General features: G+C 42.1%; 1 protein-coding gene across 1 annotated transcript in view; it reads right to left on the bottom strand.

Annotated features, from left to right (window-relative positions):
• Positions 1–14,561, bottom strand: part of elavl4 (ELAV like neuron-specific RNA binding protein 4) — a 62,156-nt gene that overhangs the window by 34,538 nt on the left and 13,057 nt on the right. Inside the window, 3 exon segments of the mRNA XM_034703795.1 lie at positions 5,742–5,943; positions 5,946–5,987; positions 10,912–10,998. Coding sequence (XP_034559686.1) covers positions 5,742–5,943; positions 5,946–5,987; positions 10,912–10,998 — 331 coding nt within the window.

Below are 14,561 nucleotides of genomic sequence, written 5' to 3'. Positions count from 1 at the left end.
CTGTCTGTCATTCACAGGGTTCAAGGGTGGACAGATCATCAAAGGGTTGAGGGGGAGTTGCAGCTTCTAGAGATCATCATAGCTCTGGGCAGGTGATGCTAACACACCTTGAGAGGACTGGCTCCTTCTCCCCAGAAACAAGCAAATCCATTCAGTCAGTCTTGAATTTAGCAACATTTTGAGAAGCGATGGACAGTAGGGAAAAAAAAAATCACATTGTCAAAATAAATGTGTCACACTCTCTGCTTCCATCCTCTCCCGTGTTCTGACGTTTTGCCCCTTGCTGCTGCAGCAACTTGAGGTAGAGCTATTTTGATGGGCCAGCGCTCCCCAACGTTTGCAAAGGTGCCCTGTCACCAGCTTCATGTCAAAGTACACTTCACTTACCTCACAGAGGGTCAGCTCTGCAGTGAAGAGGAAGTTAAAGGAGTTCACAAAAAGACATATAAGCAAAGAGAACAAAAGTCAGGTCCTCAAATACTAGCAGTACAGTCAAGTGTATCATATGGCATGTATTAAGCCTGTTTAAATAACTAAATTCATAAACAGCCACGTCCCCCGCACACATGCATCTACTGTAGATCCCTCTCCCACTCACTCATTCAACACATCTTTCCCTCCTGGGTTGCCAAGGTAGCAGCCACTGTTGCAGTCAGGAGGCTCCCACTCTCAGTTCCCAAGGCCCTGCTTCCACCAACACACACGCATAGACACACACTTGCCCACGTAGAGGCTCAGGGACACACAAGCACACACACATACACGTAAACCACCCCCTCGTGGTGGCTCCCTGAGCCTTGGGGCCAGCGGACTGCAGCCTGCAGTGTGTGGGCTGGTTGGCTGGCTATGCAGCTGAAAATAGAAGGCAAGCTGACAGACAGAGAAGCCCCTTTTAAAGTCTTGAATAACCCTGTTACGTCAGGTGTTGCAGAGCTGACTCTGCTGCACCTGCTTGGACTCATGGTGAGCAGGTCCACAGGCCCAAAGCCATCCACCCCAGCCCTGCAGCATACATTCTGGGGGACAAGGGGGCGTCTGGCTCTCTTCAGGCCAGGTAGAGTGCACTCAGAGCAAGGGTCGGAGGGAAAGGAAGCAGCCCTGAGGCACAGTCAGACTCTGGATCTAAGGCTGACACAGGGGACAGTCACAACCTCTGTGTTCCAAGTAAGGGCATTAGAGTAGAATGAGAGGGGACAGAGGCAGTCTGACTAGAGGGTCACTGGAGGAGCAGTGCAGCCAGCAAGCTCTCAGGACATCCAATTCGGTGTCCAAGGCAGAGCGAGAAGGTGGGGGTTTAAGGAGGGGATGGGGGGCGTTTAGAGAGAGAAGGAGAGGGAGAGAGAGAGAGAGAGAGGGAGAGAGAGAGAGAGAGAGAGGAGAGAGAGAGAGAGAGAGGAGAGAGAGAGGAGAGAGAGAGAGAGAGAGAGAGAGAGAGAGAGAGGACATTCTCTGGACCTGGGACTCTGAAACTTTAATGTGCATCTGGCTGCTTGTGTCTGCACTTCTGAGCCTGGCAGCTCTCTTAATACCTGGCTTTAGTGATGTCAAATCCTTTTTCCATCTTTTTGCCTGTCAGCTCTATTCACGCTATCTTCAGCCTTCAGAACTATTTCAGGTTAAGATGAATGAAGCTTGTACGTGAGACGTAAGACTGCACCAGATCTCCCTCAGCGTGATTAATTTAGTTTTAAAGGTCCATTGTACAACAAACAGAAATAATAGAGTATTGTTCCCATCAGTCATTTGGCGAAAAACAGCTCTGCTTGCAGTCTGAAGTACAAAGAGAATCAGCTTTGCTCCTGAGCGTGTTGCCGATGTATATTTCAGTAGCAACAAAGAGCTGTGGGTAAACTGAGGTTTATATGGTGAATATTTGATCTGCTCCCTGTTAGACTGACAGACTTTGTACAGGAACTTAGCTCCACCGGCTGTCCTTACGGATCAGGGTTGGATGCATATTTATGTTTGCAATATTGTGGGTGCACTCGGTGTTCCCGAAATGGAACGACAATGAAAACTAATGGAAGTGTTCCGCGCTAACCACACGCCTGTGCGTGCAAAGCAAACCAAAATCCAGCAAACCTAAAAAAAAAAAAATGTGCCTGCTGTTGATGAATACCTCTTACCCTGTTCTTATGTAAGAACTGGGCTCACAGCAGGCTTTACATGGACGTGAAGCTGCTGTCTGTCAGAGGTGCTCTGGCTCCAACTACTCCACAGCTGACATCACAGTCATTCTATTTTTCATAGCCAACATCTGCTGGCTTGCTACATTGTCACTATGATTTGCATCAGCTCCCCAGATTCCTTGTTTAAAATCAACACATGGAAGGTGACTAGAGGCTTCCACCAAATGCTTCACGCGGTGTGCTTTGGGATAATGCTTTCACAGGGTTTGATATGGAGATAAGAATTAAATATCAGCATGAGCAGAATAAACGCTGTTCTCAAAAGGTTGGTTAAGTTTGCTGCTGAAGCTGGCAATAAGCAAATGCTGTGACTACCTAAGGAAAAGGTCACACAAGCAGCCAGAACAGGGCAGACACATAGCAGCTTGTAAACATGGTGAACTGTTTACTCAACAAGCAAGAAAAATACAATCCCATCTATCTCTCCAGAGTCAGACTGAGGTTCCCAGCTGCCTTATCTACCACTGTCCTATTGGCACAAAAAGAAAACAAAAAAGGATCCAGAAAACTACAAAATCCTGCCAAACTACACCAAACACTTTGATTGTTTCTGCAGCATGAAAAGTCATTTCCCTCTCTTTGTGTCATTATAAAAAAAGGGGATCTGAATATCAAGAACAAATGCAGATGATGCAGAAAATTCATCCCAAAACTGACTTACTGACAAGGATCAGTCAATTCCATTTGTGTGTGTGCGCCTATGTGTGGATGTGCGTATGTGCTGATTCAGTACATTCCTTTTTCCCTTGCTCTCCATGAAGTACGTCTCAGTAAGGAGGAGTTGATGAAGGTGTGAGCTTTTAGGCCATTGTGTTTTACAGAACCATCTGTAGTCTACAGCATCACTAAGTCATAATATCCTTGTCCTGCACTATTTGAATACGTAGCATTCTTTTTGGAACGCAGGTGGACAAATATAAAAGGTACAAGAGTATATACACTTGATAAAAAAATCAACAAACTTGAGCGTCTTCTCTTTAAGAGTACACAGTAAAGAGAAAAATTCACAGGTGGAGGCTTGGGGCTAATGTGCAAGTGTGTGGGCTGCAGCTAGGGGCGTGTTGGCTAGGCTTAAATAAAAGATTAACCTGCATGTCCCTGCCGTGTTATGAGAACCTCAGAGGTAGCTTTGTGAGGCAGCAAGCAGGCAGAAAGGTAGGCAAGCATGCAGGCATGTTGGGAGCAAGAAAGACACCCAGAGGTGGCTCTTCTACCAGCTGAAGTACGCCAGGTGACAGACGGAGTCAAGGTGTCCACGCCTGCCCGCACCGCCCGAGCCTCAGGCCACACCAGCGTCATCAAAGCTGACAAGAGTGAGTCCACAGGAAAGCTGAGAGGACACCAGGACCTGTCTACCTCTGCTACCATTGAGAAGCTCATTGGCTCGCCCCTGTCAGCAAATACTCACAGTGAAGTCAAGCCACAAACACGGCTGGGAAACTTATTATGACATGCAGGCAGGCAAATACTGATGAAAAGTAGCCCAGGCTACATTTGAAAATACAACACAAAATGAAACAGTTCTGTTCACTAAGAGTGCCTGAATTTTTTCAACTCGATTGGCAGATTCTTCAATCTTGTGATGGTAAATTATTGAGACTAATATCCACGCATGTGATCTAATATTTTCAAGGAATGAATTTATTAAATTCTTCAACTTTGTTCTTCTCTCTTCTTACTCCTCACACTGCATATAGAACACAAAGGCCTTCTATTCCCATCAAGATGAAATAGCTGCTACAGCACATTACTCATTCTAAGTCTCTCACTGAAATTTCAACATGGTAGAAAAATTATCCTTCCTCCCTCAATCTTGACTTACTGAAAAACTCTAGATAAAAAGTCTCTTTGGCAGATTTTTATCTTACTTGTGTTAACATGCAAACACTTTCCAACAGACTTGAAAGTGCAACAGGTTTATAAATGGTGTCCTCTTTCTTCCAAGAATCCATCCCTATACCTTTCTCTCCGTCATACCTGGCTGAGTCTGTAATGATTTGGATGACTGTTAAAGTGAAAAGCCTTTTGGCATTCCCCTACTGGAACAGGGGGATCTGTGCGTTTTAGCCTAAAAGTTTGCACAATGAAATTGCACCCATGGGAGAGCAAAAACAGGCGAACACCAGAGGGGGGAGATGGAGGGGAGGGCAGGATTTATTTATAATGTTTTTGTTGCGTAGATGCTAAGTCATCAGAGGGACCTTGTAGTGCATAGCAGAGAAGTACCCTAAATGGTTTAGAAGTGAGCGAACAAACATTTTGTACCTCTCTCACATTCCAGTTTAGTTCCTGAAGCAGCTTTCTAGCAATTTGGTTCGTTTTGTTACCTCTCTCCAAATATCTGCTGTTAGTTTGGTTCCTTGCCGCTGCTCTGTGAAAATCACACTTAAGGGGAAAATCGGGTGGAGTGAGAACAAGGTGATGGTGGTGATCATAGCATGTGATATCCCAGTGTTATTTCTGTACACACCATCCCCCATTATCCCTGGGTGCCTGACTCTCAGATTCCATTTTGTGGACCATTACTGAGGAAGAGGAGGATGGCTCTAAAGATGGGTTGTAGTGCTTCAGAACACTGGTCAAAGACTTAGAGAACAGCAGGAGGCAGGGATTGCTTGCTAAGCGCTTACCTCTGGTTTAAAAGTAAAATTTCATCACAACAGGTCTTTTGGCTCTCTGTTATCCATAACTAGAAATCTAATTCTGAGATTTTGTTTGCGTTTATATCCGTATCTGTGTTTGTTTACCTCCTCGCCTTGCCTGCTATCCACGAGTGGCTCAGTGATCCAGACTGCCTGCTTGCCTGGTGCTCTTTAATGAGATTATCAGGAGAAGAGTGTCAGTAAGTAGGATCTAAAATGAAAGCCATTATGGAGCATTATCACAGAGCTGCACCACGCCAACCCCACCGATCCATCTGCTGTACGGCCACCCACACGGCCACTACGCCCAGATTACATCCCTGATTAGCACCGCCAAGTGCTGCTTAATCTAAACACCTCTGGAGAACATGTGGCACTTTGCTGCATTGCTGAGTCACTGCTATTGAACAAACACAAAGAGATGAAGAGATGGGTTTCTTATTTTAGAAGGAAACACACAGATGACTGTGCTAAAACAAGAGTTTTTGTGGTGCAATGATTGATTGAGGGCTTGTGAATAAACTATTTTTTTGTTCTGGACAAGTGTGTATTTATTTTTTTGTGTATTTGACTTGTTAGCAAATTAGAAATCAATACTGTGACTGCAGGGAATACTTAAAAATAAAAAACACTGTTTGCAGCCTTAATGCATATGGTTTGTTGAGAATTCATTCAGAATTCAGGTTGCTACAATGAACAGGAAGTCCAGTTGTCCCAGGATCAAGCTAGTTTAAATTGAAAGAACAAAAGCAAGTCCATGTTTTCACTTCAGTGACAGACATGCTCTGATGTGTCTTATCACTACCCAACACATTGGGTACATCCCAAATCTGTAGGCTAAGCTGATTATTTTCTTGGTTCATGAAAAGATAAAACAACCAGTACAGCATAACCAGTCTCTACTCTGTACCTGTGATCTTGTCGCGAACCAGCTTGCAGGACTCGATCTCTCCGATGCTACCAAACAGGCTGCGGAACTCTTCCTGGGTCATGTTCTGGGGCAGGTAGTTGACAATGAGGTTGGTCTTGCTGTCGTCATTTGTTGGTCCAGTCTGCATGGGCGAGGGGCAGCCACGGCTGTTGGTAGTCGGCCCGTTGGCTGTGTGCCTCCTCCACTGGGGCCGTTTGTCACCGGAGCTTCCATGTTACTGATGATCTGGAGCAGGGCGAAGAGGAGGGGGAGAGAGAAAGAGAGAGAGCATTTATTTCATGCACCTAACCAGCAAAGATTTATTTTCCTTCACATTTATCTACTAAAACTCATCTCTTTTCAAGGACAACATTAAGTCATCAATCTGTGAGAGTAGGACTTTAAAAGTCTGTGAAGGTCTTCTCAGTCATCCAGGTCATGGTCATGGAGGTCATGGAGAGGTGAAACGTCTTAAGAATTTCTATCAAGCCCAGTTGCCTTTCGGATCAAGCTTTGAATGACTTTAAAAGGCCTTTTTCCAGATACCGCAAAAGAGTTTTATTTCATTTATTCAGCCTTGTTTACAGTAAAACACTGTTTTAGAATTATCATACAGGCAATCCTTGGCTTTTAAGGTACAGGCTCAACTGTTCCATCGTTAAAGACAGTTGAGATTGAGGGAAATATTTGACAAATGATCTCTAAAAATTGGAAATAGGGTCGCTCAGTGCATATTATCATGAGATTGGTAAAATAACAATACTGTGATATCACAGAAATTAGTCTACTATAACAGATCTTTGTATGTATTATGTAAATACTGAGGAAAATGTTGCAGATCGGTGAGGAGACCGACTCAACAGCATTTAGATTAACAAGAATGTTCATAATCTGGATAGGAAACCATTCTTCTCCAGGTACCTTCATTGATTGTTAAGTTCTTTGGCATTTTAAAAGGCATACTGAATGGTGATGTAGCCTTAAACAGTAACATTTCCTTACATTTATGAGCAGTCATGCAGTCACCAAGTTACAAAACTGGTGATAAAGAAAATTGTTTTTTTTATGTCACAGATTGTTTAACAATTTGTCATGTTTTTCTAATGAAGCATAAAGTAAACAAACAATACATACTGCAATCCACATGACCATACATTGAAAAATATAACAAAAAGTATATACAGAAAGGATAAACAGTTAACATAATGAAGACAGTTAGTGGATGGATCTCTGGGATGGGGCAGTGACAAGGTTGCCCTCAGTCTGCTTTTTGACTGCTGATGCTGCTGCTGACAGAGACGATGTATTTTCACATCTAGTTTGGCAGGTCCAGGTTTAAAAAGGAACTGTTAGCTTGGTTGTAAGGTGAGAAAACAGCAAAAAAGGTGAGAAGGTGCAAAAGTCAGAAGTTGGAGGAGGAGGAGGAGGGAGAAAGGTTGCACTTTGCTTCTCTACAAGAGCACTCTGATACATTTTTAATACAAGTGCTGATTCTGAGCGAACATTATTCTCCAACAAAAGCAAAGTGTGAAGAGAAATTATTCATACATTTGCATAAAAAACATTTGTTTGATCAAATTAATGGCTTTTGTTGCATATATGTGTGAGTGTGTGTCAGTGTTTTGCAAATGTTAAGAGTAGAGAAGGCTAAAATTAATCCCTAAATGGTAGGAAGATAAAAGAGAAAAAAAGGTGATGTATTACAAAGTTAAGGCATTAACAGATGTCTAACCAGACCAGGACAGTGTGGACTGAATGTTTTAGTCGAACAGGCCGTGTGGATACAGTGTAATAAGTGTATCTTGTTTTTTTAGTGTTAGTAGCAGTAGTTCTTCTGATTTTGCACCAAATTCCACGACATATCCATAGTGAAATGACATCTTCATACCCATTGAAGCACAAACTGACGTGTTTCATCTCATTGCTGCACAGCACTGTTATGACCTAACACACTGAAATCCAAATTAAGATGCAAATATTTATCTAATCTGGTTCAATCAAATTTTTAAAGCCATCACTCAGATCTCTCCCTTCCCCTGTTCAACCATTCAGCTCTCCGTCTATTTTAACTGTTCTTATGATACGCAGACAGTCTGCACTTGAAGCAGGGCTGGTTTTAGCAAAGGAGAAAACGGCACATGAGTCCTACTTCGCTCTATTTCTGGATTATCAAAAGGCTGGACCCGTGTTCTAATAATATAGCTCAAAGTCAGAACTTAAAAATTTCCCAGTTTGTCCAGAAATAGTGCTCGAAACCACTTTAGATATTTACAATGTGTGAACTTCTCAGCTTTAATCACTGACTTTAATCTATCTACACACTTGCAGTGGTAAACAGAAATAATGATCAATGAAACACGTAAGCTAACAAATAAGTTCTCAGTGGCCAACAAATCCAACATATACTATATCTTAAAATGTAAATAAAATCTTGCTGTTCTTACATCCTAATTATCTTTTCTAATTAAAATCACTTTGTTTAGTTTACACTGTGGCAGTTCAAAGCAAGAAAACTAATTACAAGTATCAATGAATTTTATAGGATAGGATATTTACTATCCACAATTTCCTTTAAATTTAATTTTATGAATTTACAAGACAATTTCTACGTTAACCTTTAAAAAGGTACTGAAATATAACTATGTGTATAGCCTGTAGTCCCTTATTTATTCAAAACATCTTTAAAAAAAACCTCTATACTTAATGGTGTAAGAGGGCTTACATAGTAGAAGTGTCATTTCTATCTTAAGAAAGACATTTTAAAAAAGGGACGTGTTTCTTGTTATTTTGCATTTGTCTTTTCCTCCATCCAAGTGTTTTCGGAGCAACACCAACAAAATGTCAGTCTCAAATCTGCTTCCACACTCTCATTTAACACAAACACACACACTCACATGCATCCCACGCCTCTATGCATTCATCCGCAAAGAGTGGAAGAGCACATCCTCAAACGCACACACGTACACACACATGCAGAGAGAGAACAATGGCCCGAGCCCACAGCAGAAAAACAACAGACAGGGAGATGTCTAAAAGCTCTCAAGATGAGAGCTGCATGCAAATTGTTCTTTTGACAGTATCCTTTCCTCCTCACTCACCACTCTACCACAACAGAGATACAGAGACAGAGCGAGGACGACAGAGGGAGAAGGAGAGAGAGAGAGGGAGAGAGGGAGAGAGGGAGAGAGAGAGAGAGAGGGATAGGAGAGAATAGGAGAGAATAGGAGAGAATAGTATCTAGCCATAACAGAGTTGATTGGAGAGGGCCTTATTAAATCTGTTTACATTCCCTGCTGAGCTCCATTCTGTCAGAGAGACTTTCAACTCATGGGACGCTTTCCCGAGGAGTTTTTTTTTACACCAAAATGGCTGCCTCTAATTAACAGGGACCTGCCGAGTCCCAGTGGCCAATTATATTCCTCTCCTTGTCCCTGCCCACCAGCATTTGTGTGGCTCAGCGGTCCACTTCATGTTGGTCGGGGACACTCTGGCTGCCCCTGCTCACCTGCTGTGGAGCGCAGTGCTGTGGACAGAACTCATGGCATGTCCTGTCAACTCGGTACAACACACAGGCCTCCATGGCTCTAAGCTTCAAGATGCAGCTTCTGTTACTCGCAAGTAATATTTCCACTCATGTAGGCGGCAGAGGCAGCACGCGTCTTTTAGTTAAAAGTCATGCATGTAGACGGAGTGTAGTTGTTGGAGACACAGGTGCAACATCAAATTAGATGGAATTGGGTTAAAGAGTCATTATATGTTTTAAAAATACCTGATGATCATGCTTTAACTGTAGGGGTGTAACTATTCATCTACTACATTGATGGATGTTTCGATTTATATTCCTATGATCTGAATACATCGATCTGTGCTTGGCAAGTTGGCCTTCCGGACGACATATATCGATCAACATTGTTTTAAAAGGTAATAAATCAATTGTATCGATACTAGGATATAACGCATTGGATTTAAGCACGGCAGACTTTATATGGATGTGTGTTTTTTTTGCACTTTTGTGGATAAAGACTTTAAACGTTACTCAATTCAGGCTGCCTGTCTGTGACGTCATCGCCACGTGCCAGCAGACCACAAAACATAGCATGGTGGGTGGCGGAGGAGAAGCCGGCAAGCTAGAAATGATCAAGCCACCATTGCGGTCTAGTGTGTGGAAACACTTTGGCTTTTGCAAAGACGGAGATGTTCTAAATAAGTCATACAACACCGACCGTCCAGGCACTTCTTGCAGAGTTCCCAGAAATTGTTAACCTCCTGTTAATTCCACCTGAAGTGTTGGTTGCACTTTATTCAAATAAAATGTGAATGCATTTGCCATTAACTGTTGTTTACTGATTTGTTTATATCCATAATTAATTTAAACCTGATTGCCTTACAAGAAACAACAGGAATCTAGGACTGTCCAGTATCAAGGCATTTATTTTACAGTCACACTGGTTGAACTTTTGGCTAAAAAGTTACTGAATCGATTTCAAGTCACTGAATTGCTTCGGGTCGTATCATTCTAAATAAGTCAATATCATCCTTTAATCGTATCGGCAATCACGAATCATGATATGAATCGAATCGTTGTTAAAAAGATCGTTACACCCCTATATAAATGGCAAGATTGATATAGCCTGACTCAGAATATGTTGGAGCTAAAGTGCAATACTGCACTAAGTTCATGAAAGGAACCATTACGTTAGTGAAAAAAGTTGGGGAAAAAAGACAATCAGTTGTGTTGAGAAACTGTAGTGAGTTTAAGACAGCACAGGTTACTGTATGTTTTGTCTGTATTAATGAAAGCTACAGGGCGCAGCTGTTTTATAGTGTAATTAATGTAGTTTAAATACTAGAATAACCACATGTTCATAGAAATAAAATCGTTCTAACCATAAGCTTCCAATGTTAGATATTGGCTTCCTCGGATAAACACAATGCATGAACTGTCAGATGCTGAATATTGCTTTTCACTCATTTCTGCAACACTTCCTCTTTGCCTGCAACCCCCCGTCCTCACCCCATCCATCAATCTCCTATCTGCATCAAACTGTCTCAGTCAGCAGCATCACCAACCAGTGCGTATTTATGTGAACACAGTACAATATCAGATCATATTACTTCATGGTGTGTAAAATGGCTGGTGCCATCCATTTGGCAGCAGTAGTCTCCTTACCATCTTTGGCTGTGTCAGCAATCCCTTCTCTGCCCAGCCCTGGAGCTGTGGGAGCTCTGCCTGACGCCACTGTGTCTCTGTCGACCCCTATGGAGCGGAGCACAGGGAGGGAGGGGTGCATAGCCCACTGTCAACATCATACACTCACTTTAAGGTTAGGGGGTGTGTGGTGGAATTTGGGGAGTGGGGGGGTTTGGGATGAAGGGGAAAATGGCGGTCACCAGAACACATAACAGTTACACCTTATGCAGAAATGCCACAAGTCAACTAAAACAAAGACAGGTGGCTCAGGATTTTCACTTTGCCTGGGTTTGCCGGATTGAAATGACTGGTTTGTCTTTGCACAGAAGATTGAGATGATGATTAATTTGGAAATTGTGTGTCCCAAATTGCAGAAACCTTTCTTTGTGCCAAAAATAAAGATGCTTAGGCAGAATTGGGGGTAGATTTATTTTCTTTCACCAGTACTTTCAATTTTTTGAGTGGATTGAAGAGAATTGCATGCGTTTGTTGAAGGCGGCAGATTGGTGTGGTGACTGCAATGACCTCTGCAGAGTTTATAATGAGGGTTTCCCTCTTGCTCTCTGTGGGTAAACAAGGCTGTGGTTGAAGAGACAGAAATGCCACAAATGAGCAGGAAGTCTGTTCACTAGCTCTCCAGAGCAGGGGGGGCTTAAATGCCTGGAGCTATCTACGGATGCTACAAGCAGCCAATTTAACAGGAGAGGAGGAAGAGAGGAGGGATGACCTCTGCCTTCATTTACTCCTTCACAGAGATGAGGAGAGGGAGTGATGGGATCAGGATGGGAGGAGGAAGAAAAGGCAAGGGGCTGAGTAATGGGAAGACACTTCCAATACTTCAAAGACAGAGGTGGTGCGGGGAGGAGAGAAAGAGAGAGTCTGTGCATGTTCTGTTGTCAATGTGTCTTGTAAACTTAGGCAGGAATGCATAATGGAGGTCTAATGAGAGTGAACTGTCAGCTTGAAAGGGAAAAAGAAGATACAGAAGGGCAGGGAGGTCAGGGTAGAAAAGAGGACAAGGAATATTGTTTCTGCTAGCTGACAGGTAATGTGAGAAATTGAGATATTTTAAACATATTTATAAGGAAAAAGCAGGTTGAGCCACCTTTGTTGTAGTTCGGTGAGCTAAAGGGGAACTGTAGATTCATGTTTTATTAGTTATGAAAATACTTTCCTACTTTCTTTAATCAGACTGGGAAAAAATGTTGAAAAACATTGAAATTCTTGTCTTAATCCCAAATCTACCAATGTAAATTTCATCAGAAATTAAGCTGTTAAGTCAACCTCATGCAAAAAGCAGAGAGTTTTAAGGATGTAACGATAGACTTGAGGAGCAGCAGATAGACGGTCCACTAGTTATCAAGAGCTAACGACGATCAACATAAATAAAAAAAGAAAACAAAATATTTGGTAAATATACTTTAAAGAGCTAACTAGGTATCGTCTGTGTGAGAGAAACTACAGTGGCCCTGAAGGACAAAAGAATGTACAAAAGATGAAACACTTTTACAAAGCTGGAGACAATTTTATAAACGACGACACTTTTAACCGTAAGTCTGACTCCTTTTAGCCTGACTCCGGAGCCTGAGGCCATGTGGTCTGAGGCCGTTTCATCTGAGTTCTGACCCATGATGAAGGTTTTGTGGAGATATGTCGGAGCTTTTCTGGAGACATGATGCTTTTTCATCTGAGGTCTGAAACCTCTCTCTGAGACCTGAGGATGTCCTAATATGTAAACCATGTCCATCTCCTTCGTTTTCCTCTCCATCAAAAAAAACTAAATGACCCCTCACTTGATCATTTCGAGGTCACTTTCGGTATTTGGTACATTCCCTTTCCGTAAAAAATGAAATGTTAATTTGTTTCAGAAATGATAAAATGTTTCTGTCGTTTGTAAAATTGTCTCCAACTTTGAAAAAGTGTTTCATCTTTTGTAAATTTGTTTCCTTAAATGTAAATTTGTGTTGGCCTTGGTAAAAGTGTTTTTCTGATGTAATTTTGTTTTATAAAATGTAAAACATTTTACCAAAATGTAAATTTGTCTCCAATTTTGTAAAAAGTGTCATATTTTGTAAATTTGTTTTGTCCTTCAGGGCCACCGTAGGAAACACTGGCAGCACATCTTCAACACAAAAATATAAATTGCTGCTGCCATGTCTGCACACCTCTATTTATCTACAGACGTCAGAGATGTTTGAACATCTAAAAAGTGACGTTAAGTGCAGATAGCACCCTCTGCTGTTTGAATATAGTACAACCTTTCCTTTCTTCTCATTGATTTGAATCATGCCTCGTGTGTACTGATTTCAACCTGTATTGTGAGGTACCGTTACATCCCCATTGAGGTATATTTATAACAATGAAAAAGACCAAAAACTGCTAGAGGTGGCTACACCCCTGAGGCTTAGGTTGGCCTTACAGGAATGTTGAACTATTTTCATCATATCAAAGGGGAAGAGGACAACATGGTGTTTAGCCTGCTGTTTATACGAAGTTGAGAAGCTACCCTGAAAAAGGAAAATGTTAGGCAGAGGTGAAACATCAACAGCACTTTTCACCCACTCTGCAAAGCTGTCATTGTACACACTATGGCGGTGTGGAGGGGAATGGTGTGTTGCAGCAAGCAGACAGTGCAGTGTTATTGTAGCATGTACAAATGTGGTGATAAAAATGTAAGAAGCAGCAAGCAGATGTGTATGAGTCTCCAATAAACAGCCAACGTACAGTGTGAGGGATCATAATGTCAGCAAAAAGGAATATTACATTTCTCAGAAGTGCGTTTAAGTCTCTGCATCCCATTTTCAAATCACTACTCAGTGCTCAATATTCAATGCTCAACCATTCGATAAAACAAACAGCCTTGGGCATCACACACACACACACACACACACACACACACACACACACACACACACACACACACACACACACACACAATTTCATCTTTCCTCATATTTTTGCTGTCCCTGCTTTATCACATGAACACACGTGTGAGTCGTCTGATAAGATCTCAAATAACACTGGAATAAGGGTGCGATGCAATTACATTCACCAACCATTGAGATGAGAAACTGCTCATGGATACATTTTCAATTATTCAGGGAATACATTTCAGCCAGTGCTAGGATGCTGGGAAAACTTATTATATAATCAATACACTCTATAATGCCATTAATATTTGATGCCACAAAAGTGCTTCCTGTCTCCTTGGGCACCCGGCCAGTGGTGTCTGCAGTCAAATAGGACAAGCCTTATCCGCCTTCAGCGAGAGAGGGGAGTAAACATTTGTTCTCCTCTTACAGTCAAAATGTACCAAATGCACCCTTTTTTAGGTTTACTGTACAGGAATACATGTTTGTGTGTATTTCTTCCATACTTCACAAAGTTATGGCACTTAATACACAATCTGAAATGTAGAGTGCAGAGGAGTTTGTGTCATAATTCCTGTCCTTTTTACCTTTGTCACTTCTCTGATGCTTCCACACCATGAAGCCACCACTTTATATTTGCTGGCCTGGTGCAAGCTTCCCTCCCTCTTTCTCTTTCAGAGCTTAGACAATCAATTTAGCCTGACTTGGCCAGGATAGATGGAGGCTGTTGAGACTGCGGAGTAGACAGTATGCTGCAGG

The sequence above is a fragment of the Notolabrus celidotus genome, chromosome 2, assembly GCF_009762535.1.
Source record: "Notolabrus celidotus isolate fNotCel1 chromosome 2, fNotCel1.pri, whole genome shotgun sequence".
NCBI lineage: Eukaryota > Metazoa > Chordata > Actinopteri > Labriformes > Labridae > Notolabrus > Notolabrus celidotus.
The sequence above is the reverse complement of the archived record's forward strand: the minus strand, read 5'-3'. Positions and strand labels throughout refer to the sequence as shown.